The sequence below is a fragment of the Trifolium pratense genome, linkage group LG2 (assembly GCF_020283565.1).
Source record: "Trifolium pratense cultivar HEN17-A07 linkage group LG2, ARS_RC_1.1, whole genome shotgun sequence".
NCBI lineage: Eukaryota > Viridiplantae > Streptophyta > Magnoliopsida > Fabales > Fabaceae > Trifolium > Trifolium pratense.
The window spans coordinates 46104587-46129043 of record NC_060060.1 but is presented as its reverse complement, the minus strand read 5'-3'; the positions used below and the strand labels follow the sequence as shown (position 1 = coordinate 46129043).

At 32.6% G+C, this 24457-nt stretch overlaps 2 protein-coding genes and 1 pseudogene across 2 annotated transcripts; all 3 read right to left on the bottom strand.

Moving 5' to 3' along the window:
* Positions 1-1113: 1113 nt before the first annotated feature.
* Positions 1114-2151, bottom strand: LOC123910088 (albumin-2-like). The gene has a single exon (XM_045961132.1). It carries the CDS (start codon positions 2085-2087, stop codon positions 1395-1397), a length of 693 nt encoding a protein of 230 aa, XP_045817088.1. The 5' UTR covers positions 2088-2151; the 3' UTR covers positions 1114-1394.
* A 3943-nt stretch (positions 2152-6094) lies between these two features.
* LOC123904805 (albumin-2-like) lies at positions 6095-6766 on the bottom strand. The gene has a single exon (XM_045954416.1). It carries the CDS (start codon positions 6764-6766, stop codon positions 6095-6097), a length of 672 nt encoding a protein of 223 aa, XP_045810372.1.
* A 2004-nt stretch (positions 6767-8770) lies between these two features.
* Positions 8771-10257, bottom strand: LOC123904804 (annotated as a pseudogene).
* Positions 10258-24457: the final 14200 nt, after the last annotated feature.

Genomic DNA, 24457 nt, shown 5'->3' with positions numbered 1-24457 from the left:
AACATTACTTGTGTTGTGTGGCTCGTTATTCTGGAAGAGATTTGTGAGTTTCTAATCTCTTTTCTATTCTCCAATTGCATTATTCTTCTACTATGTATGTCGAAGAAGAATAAGTTTTAGTTTTTTTGAGTGGTGTGTTAATTATTTTATTTTTTTGAACAAGTGTGTTAATTCTTTTTATTGTATAGCTAGGTAGTTTTTGTGGTTTGGGTTGAGTACTATATGTACTTATCTTAGTGTGGTTGGTCGAGTACTCCTTGTACTTTTCTTTTTAAATATATGTATTCTTCACTGTTAAAAAAAAAAAAGTTTTTCTAGCGTAAGAAGCAAGGGATTTTGATATTTTGGATGGAGATTAGTTCATTTTTCTTTGCCTTACCCTTCAAAGAAACCCTAGCTAGGTAGTCTGTCAGACTTTTTACTGCACCCTCTATTTTATTGCATTTGATTATATTGTTTTAGAGTGAATATCCTTTTTAATCAGTCACAATTTTCCAACGGCCCAATTTAATCTCCTGACAAAATAAAACTTAAATTAGTTCCTATTTTCATATGGGCCACAAAATAGTCCTCGATTCTTGTAATAACAGACTAATTTGTCTTCGATATAAACATGTTAGGAACTAATTTTGGTTCTATTTTTGTTCGGGAGTATATTGTCCTTGATATGACCCTTTTACGTCCATATTAAATAAGATTTAACGGAGGTAGAATCCTCTTCATTTCTGAATTTGGAGATAGAGAGAAAAAAAATTAGATATAGCATATTCTTAAATAAAACTAATTTGGGTCACATAATCATTAAATGTTCTTTAAAATAATTCAAACTCATTTGTGGGGTAGGATGTGTAGCTCAGCTGGTTAAGCTAGTTGAGCTAAGGGTTAAAGATCAGGAGGTACAAGGTTCAAGTCCTGACAAAGGAGAAAAAAACTAACATAATATTGTAATACTAACGATTAACATTGATTATAAAAAAAAATTAAAAATTAAAACTCAGTTTGTGTCTTTCTTAAAATAGAATTGTCAATTATTTTTGAAAAATGGAGTCGTTTGATGCGCTTACCATACCATTATACAAATAAAATTTATAAACTATATAAATATCATAGATATTTAAATCAATACTAATAATTTTATTGTTTTTACCCTGCCTGCTGCGGGGTCATTATGTAGTTCACATTAACAGTAGAAGTGAGCCACTACTCACTGGATGTGTGGAATATATCGAGGAGCCACACATTTATTACATCGAGCAAACGACAACACACATATATTACATAAAATAAAGGAGAAAATTAACATGCGCCAAACATATATCAACAACCACGAACTTTATTATTCATGATACTAATTGCATGATGATGATGATCACATCACACTATACCAGTCACGATTAGTTCTGTTGAGAAATTATGCCACGGAGGGAGGGCCAATAGTCAAAAGTACGCTTCACCCCACCCATAATTTTGTCATTTGTTGCACCGGGCGTAACACTGACACGCGCATAGTACTCTCCTTTGAAAAAGTAGACTTCGTTAGTCTTGTGAGAAGCAAAAGCTGCATCAATTCCAATTTCAAAGATTGTGCCGCGGAAACAAGGAAACCCATCAGCAATGCGTTTGATATTTTGAATGAGACTGTTGGTTCCATAGTCTATACGAGCATACTTATCTCCTTTAAATAAGTAAACTTCTTTACCTCTAGTTGACCTGTATGCAGCGTCTATTCCGTTTTCAAACACCGTTCCTTTGAAAAAAGGAAACATGTCAGCGACTTTCTTAGGACCCAAGATTATTTCGTCTTTGTCGGAGTGTGGAGCATAGTTTATGCGAGCACAAATGTTTTCATAAAAGATGAATGCCTCGTTGTTATCAGTGTCAAAGGCACAATCTATTCCATAAGTTCCAAATACGGTATGAGCAAGTGATTTAAACCCATCGCGAAGAAGAAGAGGCCCATACACAATCTTATCGTTGCTGGTTCCGGGAGCATAGTCTAATAGCACGTACTTATCATTAATGAAAATGTAAGCTTCATTGCACCTTGATGAACGAAATGCAGCATCAATGACACCGGATTTTGTCATCTTAGGTATAGTAAGAAATAATTATATTTGCTTTCAAGAAAGGTTATCAAATAAGAGAAAACGAAGAAGGATATATATAATGATGACAACATATTAGTATTCCTCCAACATTAGATGTGATATAATATCACTTTGCATATATCCCATTCCTTCCACTATCGTATGTCTATAACTCTATATCATTGCATATATTCCATTTTATTCCTTTATTTTTCTATATTTATCCTTTTAATTTGGACAAAATATTGATTTATCGTATCTTGTTTGCTCCAATAATAATTTTAAACTTAATTATGAAAATGGCCTATGTAAATACGAATCACTCTAATTTTAATTCTATAATAACAAATGAACAAATGATCTTTATTAAAAGAGTTTGATTTTACCGGACCTAAATACACGATTGTTGGAACAAAATTGAGTTTTGTAAAATTCCCAATTAGAGGTACTAAAATTCCCGATTGAGTTTTGTAAAATCCACTATTAAAAGTTTTGATGATAACAAAGTATTAAATATACAATTGGAGGTACTAAAATCTAATTTCAAGTATGCAGATTTATTTTGAAGATAAGTTCTGAAGATATGCCAGAAGATGACCATTCAGAAGTTCTGAAGACTTAGAGGTTATCAACATTCAGAAGATGTAAGCTTCATAAGTTGAAAGCTCAGAAGATAATGAACCTCTGCACAGATCTATGATCTTTTCGAAGAATATGTTTGTTAAATTGGTGGTCAACACGTTTATCAAAGACGAAAGCGACTGTACCAAAGGTTCAGGATAACTTTCTTACACTATCCCTAGTCTTAAGGGAGTAACGTGATATGTCTGGTCTTCTTTGCTAAGAAAGGAAAGTTTCTCTGCGTCAAGGAAAAGTTGTGGAAACTCTTGTTCAAAATTGGATGGTAATTCAAATCCATGTTAAGACAATTTAGCTAAGACCAAGATGGCAATCTTATCTTCATCAACGGTCAAATGCAACGTCTATATTTCATTCGCCTATGTATACAAGACGAATTGCATCTCTGCATAGAGACACACGCACATACACCCGATTTGAAAGAACTCTGCACAAAGACTTAAAAGCTCTGAAGCACTGACTCTGTCATATTCTGAATATTGCTCAAATACTTTGTAACTTATCATATATACTTGTGTTTGTTTAAGTCTTAGGTGTCTTTTACACTTTCATTTGGAAAACTTTGTGTTTGTAAGAAGTCTCTTGTTTAGGTAACTTGAGCATTTGAGTAGGAAGTGTCTTGTTAGTGATAACTTGAGCAAGTGGTTGTAATCTTTGTGATTATTTTAGTGAAACTCTCTTGAAAGTGCAAGAGGACTGGACTACTCTCGATTTGTGAGAGGAACCAGTATAAAATCCTTTGTGTTCTTCTTTCCTCTCTATCTCCTTACCTCGTGTTTTAGTTTTATCCGTTGCTACTCGAAAAAGTTTTTTAAAATACTAAAACACAATTCAACCCCCCCTTCTTGTGTTTTTCCACCTTCAACCGGACAATAAAAGAGTTTGCAATCAGAAACAATTGAATTTATACCAAATTATACAAAATCAAGCATTCATAAGGGAGTTCCTCGACTCAACCTAACCTAGGAAAATTAAATTACAAAGATAGAAAGAAAAGAATCTTATTGGCATTGGAGTTCCTTGGCCTCCTCCTTAGAGTTCTATTAACTCTAGAATGAATATTCAATGTCTCTGAATATTTTTCACTGAACTAGAATATTTTTTTGAATGAATAATAGTGAAGGAGGAATGCTCTATTTATAATTTTTCAGCTGGGTTATGGCTTTTTCTGCGCGTCCATCGCACCTATTGTGGCCACGATGACGTGTATTTTCGCCTCATCGTGGCCACGATGGATCATATCATGGTACGATGGAAGATTTCCTCAAGATTTTATGCGTTCTTTTCCCGTCATCATCGTGCCACGATGACAAGTCATCGTGGTATGGAAAAGATATGTTGCAGATTTTTCTTCAATTTAAACCGCTTTCTCATCGCGCCACGCTGAATCTTATTGTAGGTACGATGGCTTGCGCTGTTTATTACGTTTTTGCCATTTTTTGCTATTTTTTTTCACTTTTCTTGCTTCTGAGCCAAGTAACTTTACTTTTCCAGGTATTTGCTTGCTTTTGGGCTTCAAATGCTATTAAAACTACCCTAAATTACTACTAAAAACATCATATAATTGACTGTCATCAGGCCTCCTTCCAGGTCAGGTGGAGTGTGGTGTGCGGGTGCTTCTGATGTGCTTGCCCTTGGTGTTTTTGGTTTGCTATGTTGTTTGCTTTCTCCCTCCCTTCCCTCTCTTTTGATGTATTTGAGGAGTATTTCTTATACTCTTCTTTTTGTTGTACTGGACTCGATTGTCGTTTTCTTAATTTATATTTTTATATATATTTTGCCATTAAAAAAAATAAAAAAAATAAAACAACGGAGCACACATTTTAAATTGATTTTCTGAATGTTAACTTTAAAAACACAATAAAACAACTGCAAAATGTGGCGCGTATAAGCAAAGATAGCTTATAACCACACTTATCCACACATGACAATACAATATTTGAAACAACATTTAGCCTATGTAGACACAGCTAGAGAAGAATTAAATTAATGATGAAGATTTAGAAAGAAAATATGAAATCTCTTGATTCTCTTCCTTCTCTAGAAGTGTTGTAGTTTTATCATATTATTGTAATATGCCATGAAGAGCGGGCCAATCATCATGGATTCCCTTTACGGTACCATTTAAAAACTGCAGAGTTGATGTACCAAAAAAAAAAAAAAAACTGCAGAGTTGAAAAATCATAACGTGCATAGTATTGGTCTTTGAAAATGTAAACTTCTTTATTAACGTGAGAATTAAAAGCTGCATCAATACCCGATTCAAAGACAGTACCGTAAAATTTAGGAATAGCAGCGGAAATCTTCGTATATACCACACGATTCGAGTAAAAATCTAAATCTGCCTAGTCATCTCCTTTGAATAAGAAAGCACAATTGTTGTTTTTACCACCTAGGCTTAGTTAGCACTTAGTTTTTTTTGTTTGTTACCAAGTAACATCCTATTGAATGCTCCCTCCTATTGAGTAACGCACACACACAAACTAACTCGGTGCTTCAAAGCTTAGGAGTAGTTCACAATATTACAACTTAATAACGTATACAGTCCTAAGCTTGCATCAATTTGACACAAGAATGACTCACAATTAAAACTCTAAAACTCTAAGACTCAATTTGTGATACACAATGTTTTAGATAATTAGTCTTGGTCTTAGTCTTCCACATTTATACTGAGGTAGGACGCTCCTGATCTTCAAGATAAGCTTCATAACACAGTTTGTCTTTGAGTCACGTCTAGCTAAGCAAATCAGACTTTAATGAAAACTTTCCTAAAATAGTTGATCATCTTTAGGAAATAAACAATGTGCCGAATCATTTCATTAAGTCTTGATAAGAAAATATCTTGACAAATGATAAACATACACGTTGTAGAGTGGATTTCCATATATAGATGCTACGTGTAATAAATGCGCGAGATTTGGGCAATCAGACTGTCGTACCCAACATGTTGAAACATTTGATCCAACATCTTGCTTGTATATTTGTTTTAGCAAAATGAGGTCAACACACAAATATCCAACATATACTATTTCAACTAAGTGTTAGAGTTAATTGTTTTGGATCGAAATAGACAATCCTTGTGGATCGACTTTATTTTACTACTCGAGATTATTTTGTACATTTGCAAAATGTCGTCAAATTCATACGAAATAATCATATTTTGTAGATTCTTACATATATTAATTGCTGAATAGAAAATAGTTAAAATGATTACATATTTATTAGATTCTTACATAGAGAAAAAAGGAATCAAACATCCAAGCAGAAATTTGGGGCAAACAAGCAGAAGCTAGCTTACAACCACACTTATTCAAACATAACAATACAAGGTGCCGAAATTAAACAGCGAAAACATGAGTTTCTGCATATTATTGTAAAATTCCATGAAGAGCAGGCCAATAGTCATGGATTCGCTTTATGTAACCATTTAAAAACTGATTAGTCCTAATATTATAATGTGCATAGTATTGTCCTTTGAAAACAATAACTTCATCTTTAACGTGAGTATTAAAAGCTGCATCAATACCCGATTCAAAAACAGTACCAACAAATATACGATAATGAGCGGAAATCTTCATTCGATCTACAAGACTATTGGAGTACATATCAAAAACAACCAACTCATCTCCTTTGAATAAGTTAATAGTTGTGTCATTATTGATGGACCTTGTTGAAGATTCTATTCCATTTTCAAACCCAGTTCCTATTAGAGTAGGAAACATGGCGGTGATTAACATAGGACCTGAAAGTAACCTGGCATTTGTTGACTGTGGAGCTGTTGTTTTGACACATTGATTTCCAGAGAAAATGAATGTCTCATTGTTTCTGGTGGTGTCAAAGGCACAATCTATTCCATTTTCAAATATCGTGTCCTTCAACATCGGAAATCCTTCAACAATTTTTCTCGGACCAGTCATTATTTCTTTCTTTTTAAATCCAGGAGCATAATTCAAAACCACATACTTATCTTTCACAAACACAAAACACTCATTTGTTTTAGATGAAGCGAATGCAGCATCTATGTTAAAATAATTTGGCATTTTTCTTATTGGAGGATTATTTATTTAATGTTATATATCAAGGTAAAGGATATATATCAAATGTTATACTTTCAGTTCGTCAAAGCCTATGTTTATATAGTAGATGATAATGGGAACGCCAAATATAAATTAATTAAATCAAGTTGCTCAATATGTACGTATTAAATTAAAGAATGACCAAGAAAATTAAGGCTTATATTAGAGTTGGACGCTTCTAAATAATCAAAATAAAAAATTATTTATTGCAAATATAAATTAAAGAATGACCAAAATGAAAATTAGTTTAATCTAACTTCCTCTTGTACCAAAAAAATAAAATAAAAATCCAACTTGCTCAATATGTATATGTATTAAAGAAGGACCAAGAAAATTAAGGCTTATATTATATTAGAGTTGAACACATGTAAATATTCAAATTAAAAAACTATTTATTATTAAGAATATAGATCAACAAGAAAATTTGTTAAATCACGTTGCTCAATATGTATTAAAGAATGACCAAGAAAACTAAGGCCTCTCTTAGAGCCGATCGATAAGCTAGCTGAAAAGCTACCTGATTGAAATTAGAGTGTTTGGTAAAATTAGCTTTTAAAATGATTGGTAAATATAAAAATACATAAAAGGACAATTATATGTATTGGGTAGTTTTTTTCTTTAGTTGGTTTTTTTTTATTTTATAAAAAATAATAAAATTAAATTAAAGATTAAAAATGGAAAAAATTATAAAAAGCTATAAGCTCAAACGATACTGAAATAACATCTCAAAAAAACCTATAAACTAATGAGAAAAGCCTTTTACCAAACACATTATTTTTTTTAAACAAGCTTATAAGATCTCACAAATGCAGTGTTCACAATGTATAGGATTTTATAATATCTGCATTTTTAGATCTTTACAACTGTGCATTAACCACATTTATGTTTGAATTCACAGGAGGATGCATGAATATTCTGCATATTAAATAAGTTCTCAGTTAGTATTTATTACACATACAAACATGGTTAGTACTTAGTAATGCAATACAATTTGATTTTCTTGGTTATATAATTTGTTTGATATATGAGGCTGCATTGATTTCATGCCATGAATATGTATTACATTTATCATGGAAGATTAAGACTTTAGTTATATATTAGATGTCATATCCTTTATGAAATATTAGACTTATATATTGTTTTTGTTTTTATGGATTGAACTTTGTTTTGAGTTTTTATGAGGATTTGATGATAATGACAATGATGCGAATATGATGCATTGAAAAATTTTGTACTTACACTTTTGTTGTGTCTATGATTGTGTGCAGGTGTGGTGTCAAGGATCTCTATGTTGAAGAGTTGGTGCTATTTGGTGTACACCAAATCTGGAGGGTAGCATACATAATTTATATAAGCTAGGGATGATGGGGACAAAGGTTTTCCAGTTATTGATCTTGCTTTCATTTTTCAGTTTGCTCCTTGGTTCCATCATAGTTAAAGCTTGAATCTAAGAGAATTTACTGTTTTCATTTCACCTATGTTCATTATTGTGCCTCAATGACTTGCAATTACATAATTTTCTTATTAGTTATGGATTGTAATGTATGAATGATAGTGTAGTGGAGGTTCTATCCTTATTTCTGTTAGTCATTCCAAGAGACTCAAGTAATTTGTTTTGAATTATGAGTTGCGTATGATTTTGGAGTATTTTGATTTTTTGTATAGCAGCAAAAAAATGGTTTTTTAAAGCAACAGCAAAAAAACATTTTTTTTTAGAAGTAATAGATTCCACGTCGGTTGTAATATAAACCCGACGTGAAATCCCAACTTTTCAATTCGGGTAATACATAAAACCGACGTGGAATCCCCATTATTATTAATAAAAATTAATTGAAAAACCAAGATACCACTTCGGTTATAAACCGAACCGACATGGAATCCCCAGACTTACAACGACGATGGTCTTACGTCGGGTCAGAAACCGACGTGGAAAGTGGTTTCTGCCAGACTTGGAATCCCCATTCTATACTAGTGCCAAACCGGTATTTCTGCATCCATATTTGACACCGGAATACCTTTGGCAATACAAAAATTTGGACACTGACAAATAAATCATCCCAACCACTCTCTCTCAATGTGGTCAACCGAGTTTTGACATCATTAACTAATTCCATGGCAAGCACAATATTAAGATCTTTTCTTTGCAACATTTTTGAAAGCTCATTTATGATACCAAACAACTTTAACATTAACTTCAAAATGAAAAGCAAATTTAAAACACTCCATTTTTTCTATCAAGCCCACCGCTTGACTTTGAACACGTCCAACTTCATCAACCGTACTAAGCACATCTAATGTGGCTGACCACATTTGATCCAAACGAATCAAGGTAATATAATGTGTACCCCATCTAGTATCTCTGGCTCTAGCAAGACTAGATTGTTGGTGCAAGCCCCTTCCTTTAGATATCTCACCAGTTTCAAGTTGAGTCACAATATTCTTGTGTTGTGCCTCCCTCAATATTCTTGTTGTGGTTACAATCACGGATGTGTATCAAAGAAATCATGATGAATAGATATGCAACTACTAGCAACAGACACAACCACCAATTGCAAACGGTGAGCATAACAATGGACATATTGCAAACCATTAAATTCACCTCTCATATTTGAAGCCCCATCATATCCTTTCCCTCTTAACCTTGAAATAGATAACATGTGACGATCAAGAATACCATAAAGAGCTTCCTTTAGTGCCTCAGATGTAGTATCTTTGACATGATGTACAACAAGGATTCGTTCCACAACTTCCCCTTTGTCGTTCACAAACCTAAAAAACAAATTCAACAAGGTTACATAATTACATGGAGGCATGGAGAATAATAGGAAATAGAAATTGAAAAATACAACTACTAACCTAAACATCACCGCCATTTTCTCTTTGACGGATATATCACGTGACTCATCAATAATCACGGAGAATTGTTTATCACCAAGCTCTTCCATAATCACCTTGGTAACTTCATGTGCACAAGACGTTGCAAAGTCCTTTTGGATGTCACTGCAAATCATTATGCAATCTTTTGCACCACGGTCAAAAGCATCTCTCACTTGTTCATTATTAGATTTTACCCAATCTATCATCTCTCTAAAATTGCTCTTGTTTAGAGAAGTAAGGGATTCATTATGGCCACGGAAAGCCATGCCTTGTGCTATGAGATATCTTGAACAATCTAAGGAACAAGTCAAACGGATCTTATACAATTCTTCCGATTCTCTAGTTGCTCTAAGAAACTTACTTGCTATACTTTGTCTTTGATTATTATAATTATCATAGTGCTTCATACATGAGTTGTGCATACTACCATGACCACCAACATGATCTTTCAAGCCACTGGATGCATGCTTCCAATTTTTATATCCGCCTTTGGTGAAGACTTCATAACCAAAGTGCTCGGCCCTCCCGGGTTGTTTAAAGAGAAAGCAATGGAAACAATAAGATGTAGGGATGTACATGGATTGGAAAAATTTGGTCAATCCGGTCAAACCCACCCAATCCAACCCAAAATAGGGGGTTGGGTCGGACAATTGGGTGGATATGGATTTCAAAAGTGAAAAACCCATAAAAAAAATTGGGTTCCGGAAAAAACCGGACCCAACCCAAAAAAGCCACTAATCCACTAGTGTGTTATGTTTTTTTTTGAAATATTTTTTATAAAAATACTAAAGGTTTTTTCATTTAATCATTAAGTATTTTATAGTGAAAATAAGTTATACTACTTCTTAAGAAAATAAAAAGATTGAATAACTTTTATATACAAATATGATAATTCATCGCACTATTTTAAAAAAATAAAATAAAATGTTTGAATAATTTTTATAAATAAATATGATAATTCATTGCACTATTTTTAATAGTGAAATAAAGTTACGATATTTTTCAAGAAAATACAATGGGTGGGTTATTTAACTTATATTTATGGAAAAATATGATGATTCTTCATTTACATATTTAATATTAAAAAAATAGAAAAATAAATTGGATAACTCACGACCCAACCCATTACTGAGGGCCAAAAACTTCCTCATCTCTGAAATTAAAGGATGTAAAATTAAGAAAAAACAAACAGAGATAAAGGAGTACCTTACCTAAAAGTAACATAAAAACAGAGACAAAGGTGTAATTTGGATTTCATCTAAAGCAATGGACGACAGCTTATTTATATAATCACTTAACAATCAAAACATCTTAACAAATTTAAAATTCAAAACAACTTAATAGAAACAGAAAATAGAGTTTGTCTAGGAAATTTAAAATAAAAATTAAACCAAAACAACATCAAGTCTTCAAACAAAGATTCTACATTGAGAAGGTTTTAGGTTCTTAAAAATTAATTGCAGTATGTTGGATTTTAGGTTTGCAGTTTGCTTACCTCAAAACCTTTGCGAGTCTGCGAGAAGAAAGAGTGAGAGCGGTGAGCGGCCGTGCAGTGCGGCAGATAGGAGATTGAGCGGCGTGGGAGAGAGATTAAGAGCGTCGAGAGAGAGTTGTGAGACTGAGAGAGAGAGAGATTGAGAAAGTGAAGCGTACGAGATGCCTTCTTCTTTTACTTTTTTTCTGTTTTTTTATTATATAAAAAAATTAAAATTAAAATGGGCTAGCCCGGGCAAGCCAGGAGACATAATCGCCTCTGGTAAAACCAACCCAAGGCGACATAATCGCCTCTGGTAAAACCAACTCAATCCAACCCAAAAACTTGGGTTGGTTCGGGCAATTGGATGGATATGGATTTCAAAAATGAAAAACCCATAAAAAATAGGGCTCTGAATAAAACCAGACCCAACCCAAAAAACCCACTGACCCACTATTGCTATGGTTCTGAAATATTTTTTATGAAAATACTAAAGGTTTTGTCATTTGATCGTTATATTTTTAAGAAAATAAAAAGATTGAATAATTTTTATAAACAAATATGATAATTCATCGCACTATTTTATTAAAAAAATTATTGAATAATTTTTATAAATAAATATAATAATTCATTGCACTATTTTTTAAAAAATAAAATAAATTGATTGAATATTTTTTATAAACAAATATAATGATTAGTCGGTTTTTTTTATAAGTAAGATGATTCATCATTTAGTCATTTGATATAAAAAGACAAAAAAATTATTTGGAAAGCACATTATACAACATGTAAATTAGTGGATTTACACAAATCATAAGTGATTATTTTTTATATTGAAAAAACGTTACACTATTTTTTAAGAAAATTCAAGGGGTGAGTTATCTTTATGAAAAATATATATGATGGTTCTTCATTTAGATTTTTAATATTAAAAAAATAGAAAAATAATTTAGATAACCAACGACCCAACCCATTCCAACCCAGAAAATAGTGGATTTACCCAATCCGACCCAATGTTGTAACGGGTGGTTATTTTACTATACTCTATCCGGAGTATCCTAAAAGGTTCGGGTTTTGGTTTTGGTCAAACCCAATTCAATGCGGCCCATGTAGACCCATTGTTAGACATCATTTGGCCCAAGGCCCATTAAGTCTCCATTATTTAAACAAAAACATTTTTTCAAACATATAAACCCTAATTGCCTCCTTCTCCATTTTTCTCATTCTTCCTCATTGTCTTTTCCTTCTAGTTTTGTCAATCTCTCTGGTAAGATGTCTACCTTCATTTCGTCGTCTTCTCTCCTCTTTACTTCATATTTTCGTTCTCCGATAACTCATGAAAATGAAAAATTCTAAATTTTTTTAATTCATAGGTGATTTGTTGAAGATAAGAAGTCAGAAAGGTACATATTTTTTTGTTTTTAATTTACTAGAAATTTATTAAGCCTGGTCATTAGAAGTTATAGATCTAAGAAATTCAAAATTTTAAATGTTAGTAAGATGATGGTGTTGGTATGTAAGAAAGTAATCCAACATTTTTCATGGTGGTTTGGTTAATTTTTTTAGGGCAAATATGTTTTTCCCCATATAAAGTAGGTTACTTTTGGTTTACCTTCCTGCAATTTTTTTTTTTTGGATTACCCCATTTTCTTGTCTACCCCTCATGAAAAATGTTAAGTTACCCCTATAATGTTAGCGAGTTTTGGCTTACCCCTTAACTGACCATGCCACGTCATCAATAAGTTTGAGAACAACATAGATCTTGTATGACATATTGTGTGTCTGAGTGTGTGTGTTTTAATGCTAGCACTATTATTTTTCATAAGTTGTGATGACTATCACTATTATAAAAATAGATGTAATTGTCTAACAATTACAATTGCTTAATTACAATGTAAAAAAATCTCTACACAGACAGTGTCTATAAATAAAATAGTATTACCAATATATTAATAAATATCAATAATAGTCAACTTAGAACTTTTTTTTTATTCTATTAATATCACTTTTATTATGTTATTTATTGATTGTATTTAAATATTACCAAAGTTAGTTATATAAATTAAGAATTCATTTAGTGTTTTGGTAAACTCATCAAATTTATATAAAAAGAAACATTGCTAAGGTACAATCATCAAATTAAGAATTCATTTACTGTTTTATTAGAATTATTTTAGTATTATTTTATTTAATTTGAAATTCTGTTCGCCAGGAGACATATGTCTTATATGTTGTCTGGGACAATTGTTCCCTTTGTATGATGTCTGAACAACGTGTATAATAATTGTGATGCACGATATTAATGATAAAAAGCAGGTAAAGAACAAAAGTAATTGTTAATCTATTTTGGTAAAACTACACCAATCCACCACTACGTCGAATTAATCCCTACTCTTACAACGAACAACAGAGCTTATTGATGTTTATGTCTTTTCTTAATCCTAGTGCACCTTATACTTAGAGGTTTACTCCCCCTAAATATGAGGACCTACCCACTTCCCTACAATCACCCAGTCTAAGTTATCGTAACTTCTTTATGACGAAGATAAGTTGAACGACCTGTTCAATAAGAATACTTCCTAACTTTAATTCTTAGCACCTAAGTTGTAGTGAAAGCTAGTACGACATTACAAAGTGGGCACAAAATCATTGACTCGAAAATTCTAGCTTTGATCTAGAGATTCTTCAATTTTTGCTCGTGCTGAATATGTTTGCTTGAGTCTTCTTATATAGAGATGCATTTGTTGTTGATTTGCTTGAGTTTGAGTTGCATCATGATAGGAATTAGTTTTAAAACAAACTTAGTTAGCAACCTATATCTTGTAGAAGTTGCCAGGAAAAGACCGCCACTTTTGAAAGGGCCCACGTTTTTCAAACTATTGGAAGCATCTTTTCTTCCTCTACTGAGAAGATCACCTTATCAGGTGTGGAACGACTAAGCGCCAAAAAAGTCGTCTTTATTTAGTATGTTATTTCTTGCTATTGTTTATACATTTATCTTGTGAATATAATTTCACCATGTTTGTTGTTTGTGTATGGATTCTTTGGAACCCTTCCTTTTCGTTTATCTTGTATTTAATTATGGTTTGTAATCAGGGTCGCTCTGATATATGTAATATCGTGATTGGGAGTATAAATCTTAGACCTTATTTGATGTTTTGAAACCATATTGTTGGCATTGTATTAAACTATGTTTGTTTGGTTTGCATGACATGAAATTTAATGATGAGTGTTAGGTGTTTATTTTGTATGTTGCCTCGATGCATTGAGCCTATGTATGTTGCCTCGATGCATTGGGTGCATGCGCAGGCCTGTCTGCCTTGGCCTGACTTAGCTTGCATTATGACTTGTATCTTAAGCCTTGTACCCTTGCCTATATAAGGCACATCTATGAATGAATAAAGGTGCTGACCACCATTTGATAACTAACAAGTGATATCAGGATCTCCACACGCCGGGGACATAGGAGTGAAATCGCAATTTCCTAACCAAAATCAGTTACAACCGTTTCTGCAAATTTTGTTTCTCTGTTCTTTCTTCTCCGTTCATTCATGGTGGAAGAAACCAAATTTCTTCACACTCCTGTTCCCAAATTTGATGGATACTACGAACATTGGGCAATGCTTATGGAAAACTTGATTCGTTCCAAAGAGTTGTGATCTTTGATCGAAACTGGTGTCACAGTGGCTCCACCAAACGCAACGGCTGAGTAACAACAAGTGTTCAAAGAAAGTAAGCTCAAAGATCTGAAAGTTAAAAACTATCTCTTCCAATCTATATGGGATGCTATGAAACGAAAGTACCAAGGATCCACAAAGGTGAAACGTGCTCACTTGCAGGCACTGAGGCGTGAATTCGAGGTTCTTGAGATGAAAGAAACTGAAACTATGAATCAATACTTCGCAAGAACATTGGCTATAGCAAATCGAATGTCAACACAGGGTGAAACATTGCAAGAAGTGCAAGTTGTTGAGAAGATCTTAAGTTCAACGCCTGCAAGATTAAACTATGTCGTTTGCTCGATTGAGGAATTGAACGATGTAACTACTATGTCCATTGATGCTTTGCAAAGCAGTCTTATTGTGTAAGAAAGTAGAATGAAAAAGCAAGTTGAATCAGGAGAGGAACAAGCATTGAAAGTTTCCAATCCTGGTAGAGGATCTGGGAGAAGAAGGGCAAGAAATAATGCCTCAAGAGGTCGTGGCAGAGGAAGATTCAATAAATTATTGCTGGAATGCTTCAAATGTCACAAATTGGGCCATTACCAAAGTGGATGCACTTAGGAAGAAGGAAATGCTCACTATGCTGAATATAATGATGATGAAGAAATGCTTTTAATGGTTAATAATGGTCAAAAATTATCTGCCAATAAAATTGAACATTGGTTCCTTAACTCTGGTTGTCGTAATCATAAGATAGGACAACAAGATTGGTTATTTGACTTTGATAGTACCAATAGGGACTCTGTGAAATTGGGAGATGATTCTAGAATGGTTGTAATGTGAAAGGGTAGTGTAAATTTGAAGATTAACAACATTGTTCATATCATCACAAATGTGTACTTTGTTCCTGGTTTAAAAACCAATTTATTGAGTATAGGCCAATTGCAGTAAAAGAAAATTACTGTCATCTCTGCTACAATCATCAATCCTATGTGTTTCATATAATGCTTCATATGTGCAAGATTTATCATGAAAAGAAAGGCTTGTTGTTCAACACTGCTATGTCAAACAATAGAATGTATGTAATCTCTGCTACAATCACCAATCCTATGTGTTTGATTACTGCAAAATAAGAATCTACACTGCTATGGAATGGAAGAAATGACACCTCAGCTTCAAAGGTTTAAATACCTTGTCTAAAAAGCAAATGGTTAGAGGATTGCCTGATTTGGAAGAACTAGAAGACAATTGTGCTGATTGCTTGGCTGATAAGCAATCCAGAGACTCGATCCCAAAACAAGAAAATTGGAGAGCTACTTCAAAATTGGAACTTGTACACTCAGATATATGTGGCCCTATAAATCCTCAATCCAATGGTGACAACAGGTACTTCATGACTTTTACAGATGACATGAGCAGAAAAACATGGACATATGTGTTAAAAGAGAAATCCAATGCTTTTGAAAACTTCAAAGTTTTTAAGGCATTAGTTGAAAAAGAAGTTGGATGTGGCATACAATGCCTTAGAACTGACAGAGGTGGAGAGTATACCTCAAATGCTTTCAATGAATTTTGTAGTTGGGAAGGGATAAAAAGACAATTGACTGCAACCTACACTCCACAACAAAATGGAGTCTCTGAAAGGAAGAATAGAACTTTACTCAACATTGTTAGAAGCATGACCAATGCTAGAAGAGTTCCAAAAAGTTTTTGGCCTGAAGCTGTGAAATGGGCAACATATGTGATGAATAGAAGTCCTACCCTCAATGTTAAAAACATGACACGAGAAGAATCATGGATTGGAAAGAAGCCATATGTGCATCATTTCAAAATGTTGGGTTTTTTTGTATGTTGGCTAAATTTTGCAAAAACATCTTTTAGCTAAGTGTTGAGACATATGTGCATACATCAAGTGTTGAGACAGATGTACATACATATGGAACTACACCTGTGTAGTATGACTGTGCGCCTGCTAGCGTTATATTTTTTTATGCAATCTTTTGAAGATTTGCTTGAAGAATTATTTCGTGCTAACTTATACAACAAGGCGCACATGGTTTATTAGTCTTCAGAAGGCGGCTATATTAGGTTACTTGGACCTCAAGTATTATATAAAATTAAAGAATCGAAGATTTAATTTTATAATATAACCTCTGAAAGTTTTCTTGGAACAGGAGATTAATGGTTCAAGGCCCACGAAGGTTTTGCTATATAAAGGGTGCTGTTAAACCCTGTTTTACTCACCGAATCCATTGTTCATCAAAGATATAGTCTTTTAGGGTTTCGTGTCTATGTAAAGCCTTGTGCTTTACTTTGTATACCTCTCTAGGTGTTGCCCCTGATTATCATAGCACAGAGATGGTTTGTTGACTGAAGCCGCAATTGTCAACGTGTCAATTAGGGATTAGTCTATTCATTGTTATTTGTGAGCCACTCTTGAATCACCTTGATACTAGAGTTGGATTTTAGTTGAGTTGTAAATGTGAACTGCTCATAAGCTGTTAAGTACGAAGTTAGGATGTTTTTATTTGTGATTTACTCAAGAGATTTTAAGCGAGAGTAGAATCTGGTTTTAAAGGAGTGTGTCTCCACCATACTATTTGTTCAGAATTGTTCTGTTGTTCCAATCGCTGTATGTGATTGAAGAGGGAGTTGAGGAGGGCCTTATACCTAGGTGAGTCTTAGGTAGAAAGTATAGCATCGATAGTGATTAAGTGAGAAGATCATAAACCGGGGTGTTTGCTGTGTGGTCTTGGAATTGATACTATTTTGTGGACTTTATCCCTGGCTTGGTATGCCCCTAGAGTAGGCTGTTATGCTAAACTTGGTTAACAATTCTGGTGTCACTACTAAAAAAAATCAAATTAGGACGGAATTTTGGGACGGAATTATTTATAAGCAGCTGATTTTTGTTATACATACTTTGATACATATATGAATTTTTATTAATAATTATTGATGCTTATAAGAAAATTAATTTAATAGAAAAAGCCTACTTATAAATTGGGACGGAAATTTTAAATCTGTCACAAATTTTGGGATGGATTGAAAGGATTACGTTATAAAATTATTCATTTTCTGTCTCAAATTCCGTCCCAAAATCGCGACGGCGTAAAAAATTTGGTCCCAAAAGATTTGCGACGAGCGAATTGCGACGAAATCATTTTGTCGCGAATTCCGTCCCGAAATTATTTTCGGACGGAATTTTCAACTATCGTGTGACGGATTTTTTCGTCCCCAATGAATTTTTTTCTAGTAGTGTGTGTTGTTTATGCTTTTCAGTATATGTTTTTAATGTCCTGCTTTATTGTTCTTACTGCTAAGACAAGTGTGCAGACAAGTGTTGACACACTTTGCTCAACACCTGTCTACTGTGTTCTAGAAATTTCACAAAACTTTTGGCTGGTTAGCTCATGTGCACATTCATGACATTCAAAGGAAGAAATTAGACAATAAAATTAAGAAATGTGTGTTACTCGGAGTAAGTGAAGAGTCTAAGGCATACAAGCTATATGATCTTATTGAAAAAAGGATTATAATTAGCAGAGATGTATTGTTTGAAGAATGAAAGGGATGGAACTAGGAGAAAGCAAAGAAACAGTCTACAGCTAGTGATAATTGAGAGGAAATTGAATCACTAAATGAAGATGAAAATGAAATTGAAGAGCAAGCAAATGTAGATGCTCATGACAATGCAAATGAGGAAGAGAACACAATCATTAATGATATATATCCAGTGATAGTGAAAATGAAAGAAACTCACCTCTTGGAGCAAGAATAAGAAAACCATCTGTGAGGTTAAATGACTATGTGATTGGAAGGGCTGCAGAGGAGGAATTAGATGATGAATTACACAATCCAATGATGACCCTCTTACCTACCAGGAAGCAGTAAAACTTGAAATATGGAGAAAAGCAATGGATGCTGAGTTAGAAGCAATCAAAGAAAATGATACTTGGGAGCTAACTACATTTCCTGCAGGATGCAATCCAATTGGTGTTAAATGGATTTACAAAACTAAGTATAATGAAAAGGGAGAGATTGACAAATATAAAGCAAGATTGGTAGCTAAAGGCTACACTCGAAAACATGGTATAGACTACAATGATGTCTTTGCACCTGTTGCAAGATGGGACACCATCAGGGCTATATTGGCATTTGCTGCAAATAATGGATGGAAAATTTTCCAACTTGATGTTAAAAGTGCTTTTCTACATGGTGAGTTAACTGAAGACATCTATGTGAGCCAGCCTTTAGGGTATGTCAGAAAAAATAAAAATATGGTCTATAAATTGAAGAAAGCTTTGTATGGATTGAAGCAGGCTCCAAGAGCTTGGTATAGTAAGATAGAATCCTACTTTACTGCAGAGAAGTTTGAGAAATGTCCTTATGAACACACTTTATTTGTGAAGTATTTGTGAAGTTTGAGTCTCTATGTTGACGACTTGATCTAACAAGAAATGATCAAAGGTTAATGAATGAATTCAATTCATCAATGAAAAAGAAATTTGCTATGACTGACCTTGGAAATATGAGATACTTTTTAGGAGTTGAAGTAAATCAAGGTCACAATGGAATATTCGTGGCTCAGCAAAAATATGCAACTGAGATATTGAGCAGGTTTGACATGGAAAGCTGCAATCAAGTATCTAGCCCCATAGTTCCTGGATGCAAATTAGTTAAAAATGAAAATGAAGAAGGAACAGATGCAACAATCTATAAGAAAATGAAAGGTTTCTTAATGTATCTGCTAGCTACTAGGCCTGTCCTGGCTTACTCTGTTTGTCTAGTTGCAAGATTTATGGACAGGCCAACTGAAACTCATGTTACTGCAGTCAAAAGAATAATGAGATACTTGAAAGGTACACTAAGCTTTGGGATCATGTATAAGTCAAGTTCAAGGATTGATATGTGTCTTAAAGGATGGTGTGACTCTGATTATGCTGGGGATTCGGATGATAGGAAAAGTACAACTGGATATGTGTTTATATTGGGCTCAGGTGCTATTTGTTGGTGTCACTCTTTCAACTACTGAGGCAGAGTATGTGTCAGTTGCTGCTTGTGCCTGTCAAGGAGTTTGGCTGAAAAATGTCTTGAGTTACTTGAAAATGAAGCAAACTGAATGCATTAAGATTTACTGTGATAACAACTCTTCTATCAAGCTTTCAAAAAATCCTATCATGCATGGTAGGTGTAAACATATTGATGTCACGTTCCACTTCCTTAGAGACCTCACTAAGGATGGTATAATTGAACTGGTGCATTGCAAGAGTGAAGATCAATTGGCTGATCTGCTTACCAAACCTTTGAAGTTGGAATCTTTTTGCAAATTAAGGGAGGGGCTAGGAATGTGTAATGCTAGTAATTTTCTAGCTTAAATTGAACCATTGGGCCTATGTATGTTGCCTCGATACATTGGGTGCGCGCGCAGGCCTGTCTGCCTTGGCCTGACTTGGCTTGCATTATGACTTGTATCGTAAACCTTGTACTCTTGCTTATATAAGGCACATCTATGAATGAATAAAGGTGCTGACCACCATTTGAAATTTGACTCCGAATTTAACATTCTTATTTAACTGTCGTTTTGATATTTTAAGAGTACGATTTGTCAATTATACACTTTGTCAATTACTCATATCTTTTCAATAAAGCTAAAAATGATTTTATTGGTGTATTAAAATGAAGGTATAATAGGAAGAAAATGTGGTATGATTTGTTTGGGCTTTATATGATGTGTTTATGATTTGTTTCTATGACACTTTGTAAACTTTTGTAGCCTATCTTAGTACGTCTTGTGCTGGGAAGACTATAGTGTTAATATATCTCATTTTAGTTTTTTCCAAAAAAAAAGGAAGAAAATGTGCTAAAATACACTTTGTTAATTCAGTGTTATTATTCTAAAATGCCCCTTAAAAATGAGCTGCGGAAGTATACGATATCTATTCATTTAGATTTATTTAATTTAAATAGATTTTCCTTTGGTATTATACACTGGAAAGAAAGTCATGTTAAATTCTTTGAATTATTATGTAGATTTTCCTTTGGTATTATAATACCAAAACAAGTTGAGCTTGATAAATTCTTTTGGTATTATAAAATCTTAAGTTGAGCTTGATTTTCCATTGGTATTATCATGCCACACAATGTGGAGCTCTGCAATTGAGGGAAGGAATGGTTTGTTGAATGTAAATTTTTTTATACACATTTTATTTAATTAATTAATAGGTTTATAAATAGTACTTATTAATTTTTACATTTGTTGTGATGGATCTATTAGAATTGTACATTTGTAATATGTTTACAAATAATATATATTAATTTTTTTTATATTGAATATTATTTGTGGATCTATTAGTATTATACACCTCAATAATGGATCGGTATATATTCAAATAAAATGTGTACTCATTAATTTGCAATAGAAATTTACAAATACTACTTGTTAATTTTTCTATATTAAATATTATTTATTGATCTATATATTAGAATTGTACATCTCAACAATATATTGGTACATGTCCAAATAAGATGTGTATCCGAGTATTCAGCTTATGAATTTTCTCTAATAGATTAGTTTAACGATAGGGTTTTTATAGTTGTAGGTATTCTAGTTAGCTCGGAAAAATATCTCTCCCCCAATTCGATTCGTACTTGGAAATTTTTACATAGTATTGAAATTTATTGTTTGAGTAACTGAAATATGCTAGTTTATAGTTTATATTATATTGGTTTATAAGTTTGTTTCATAAAATTAAAGGTGTGTATGGTAACAAACGTTTTTCACTAACTTATAGCTTTTTTCAAATGCTATTTCCAATATCGTTTGAGTTCATATAGCTTATAGCTTTTTACTTTTCATTAACAATTTTAACCTTATTATTTTAATAAATAACATTATTCACTCACATAAAATAATCATGTACTTTTATGTTATTTTATACTTATAATAACTCAATTTATCAAAAACTTTAATTTTATTTACCGATAGCCGAAAAGTTAACTTTTCACCTATCAATTACTATCTTATAGCTTTATTTTTCAAACATAATCTTTGACTACTTTAAATAAAATCAACTGTAAATGATTATTTGAATGACTAGTTTATTGATTTTTTTTTATTGATCTAAAGTTTATTGAATTTTGTTTGCTCTTATAATTTTTAGATGATACATTCATATGTGTGGCTTCAAACTACGGATGGTATTCCAAAAAAAGTAGAAGCAGTAGCTGCGATGTGTTGCCCTGTGATTTACCAGGAAGTTATTGATCATGGCAAGGGGTTTTCAGAAGAAACTGCAGTGTCACTTCCATTTTCTACTTCAATATTGAATTTAATAACAGATTATTGTGGGTTCTACCATGTACCTGGACGTTCTCAAGAGGTATGAAATCGTTCCCAATTTTCACATGATCCATTTTAATTTGCTAGTCATATATATACAGTGGCGGAGCCAGAAAAATTATAGAGTATGCCAAAATTTTACATGTCGCTGCAGTCATAGCAATTGCTGCAATTTTCATTGTGGCTATTGCGGTGTGAAACGATTTTAAATATTTCACATAAACCATATTAAGTGGAATCATTATGCCATTTCACCATTATCCATTATAGCAGAGATTAAGTTTGTTTTGCAAATACTAATTAGTATTTGTGGTTCATAAATTTTAACGGGTTGATGAGATAATTTAAACAAACATATTGATGAAATCGTCTGATGCAATTTCAATGTAGTCGTACATGTGATTTAGGATAACACCATAATTTTTGTGCAATGTGGTTGCAAAGGCTACTGCATTATCTGTATTGTAGTCGCAATTGCGGATGTGGGGCGCAATTTGAAACCATGCTAACATATCATTTTTGTTGATAGTTTTAGTTTTTCTATTGGCAATTGATTTATACCATTGTAGGAGTGCCAAGTTTTTGATGCCAGATTTATTTACAAAGATACAAACACATTACGTGAGCTTGGAACTGCTGCCATTAGCTTGGGATTGACTCGTTTGGTTGACTTAACACTTGATGAACTAGATCGGAAAACTAAAGGTCAATCATCTGAACAAGTTTCTAAAATTTTTCCTATGGTGTGTAATCATTGCCCCTAAAATCTCAATCATTGAAGCTTAAAGACTTCTATGATGTTTCTTTTATTAACATTTGGTTCTTTGACAGGACAATTATAATCCATATATGATGAAAGAATGTTCTCGTTACGAATTTATGGATAAATTTTTTGCAAGAAAGAAGCAAGAACAACAAGAGAGATTGAAGGCATGTTCAAAACTTACAATTCCATCGAAATTTCTTGTTACAATGTTTTACAAATTACACTAAAACATTTATTGTTTTTCAGAATGTGGAGAGACCGGAAGATAATCGCGCTATTGATGATTTAGTTGAATTTATTAATGGCGAATATAGTGGTAATATTTGAGTCTTTCACTTGGGATTGAATAATGTTGGATTATCCAAAAAACAGATTTATAACCAATTGTTATAAGCGGATAAGCAAACCAATTGTTATAACCGATTTTGTTTTCACAAATCCGGTTTAATAACCGGTTATGTCACAAAACCAGTTTTATTTTCATATAACCAGTTTTATAACTTTTTCTTCTTTGCATGGCTTTCCTAATAGATACATATAATTTGGCAGATAAAAAAGGAGCTACAACAACTAAGAAGAAAAAGAAGAATAGGAAAAAGAAAGGAAAAACAAATGAACTTTGTTCAAAAAATACAATTGATGAAAATCATAATAAGGTTAGATTTTGGCAACTTATCTATTTTAGAACACTATATATATATATATATATATATATATATATATATATATATATATATATATATATATATATATATATATTTGTGGGTCTTGATATAAGGTTAGATTTTATTTTTAAATATTTCAATTCTCACTATTGAATATATTTTGATATGTGTAGGAGTATATGACTGTTCATGCTTCAGACCATAATGAAAATGAATCTGATGATGATTTAGAGCCTTTAAAAATGGAGATCATTGACAGGTTAGTTACATGTTTCTTTTAATTAGTTCTTTATTATTTTTTTTAACAAATAATATCTTGTATTAAATAGTGGAACAATTAATAAGTATAATAGCTCTCATTCCAAAATTTATGACTAAAGTATAAGGGGTATGGTGGATCATCTGCTGCAATTCTATCTACTGCCACATCTGCTGCAATGTATCAGCCATGCGATTAAAATATTGATAATCCTTTAGATTACAAATAAACAGCAGATTACAAATAAATATAGAAAGGTTTCAATCCCACATTTATTAACGGGGTCACAGTATTTATTGAATTACTTTTTTCTTCTTTTCTTTATTTTTATAAAAGAAGGAAGTATTTTTTTTCTCTAACATTAGCAACGATGTTTACATTAGTTTTTTTTTCCAAATAAGTAAAAAACACATTGTTACATTAGACATTAGTTGTTTTTTTTTTAATTTTATTTTAATAATAACATTGTTACCTTTGTTACATTAGTTAAATTGTTGGAGTTTTTTTTTTTTTTTAGCTTGCTAAATTGGTAGTGTTGATTGGACAAACAGTTTGTTTGCATTTGACTTATTTTTAAGCTTATGAAAATATAACTTATACAAATAAATAA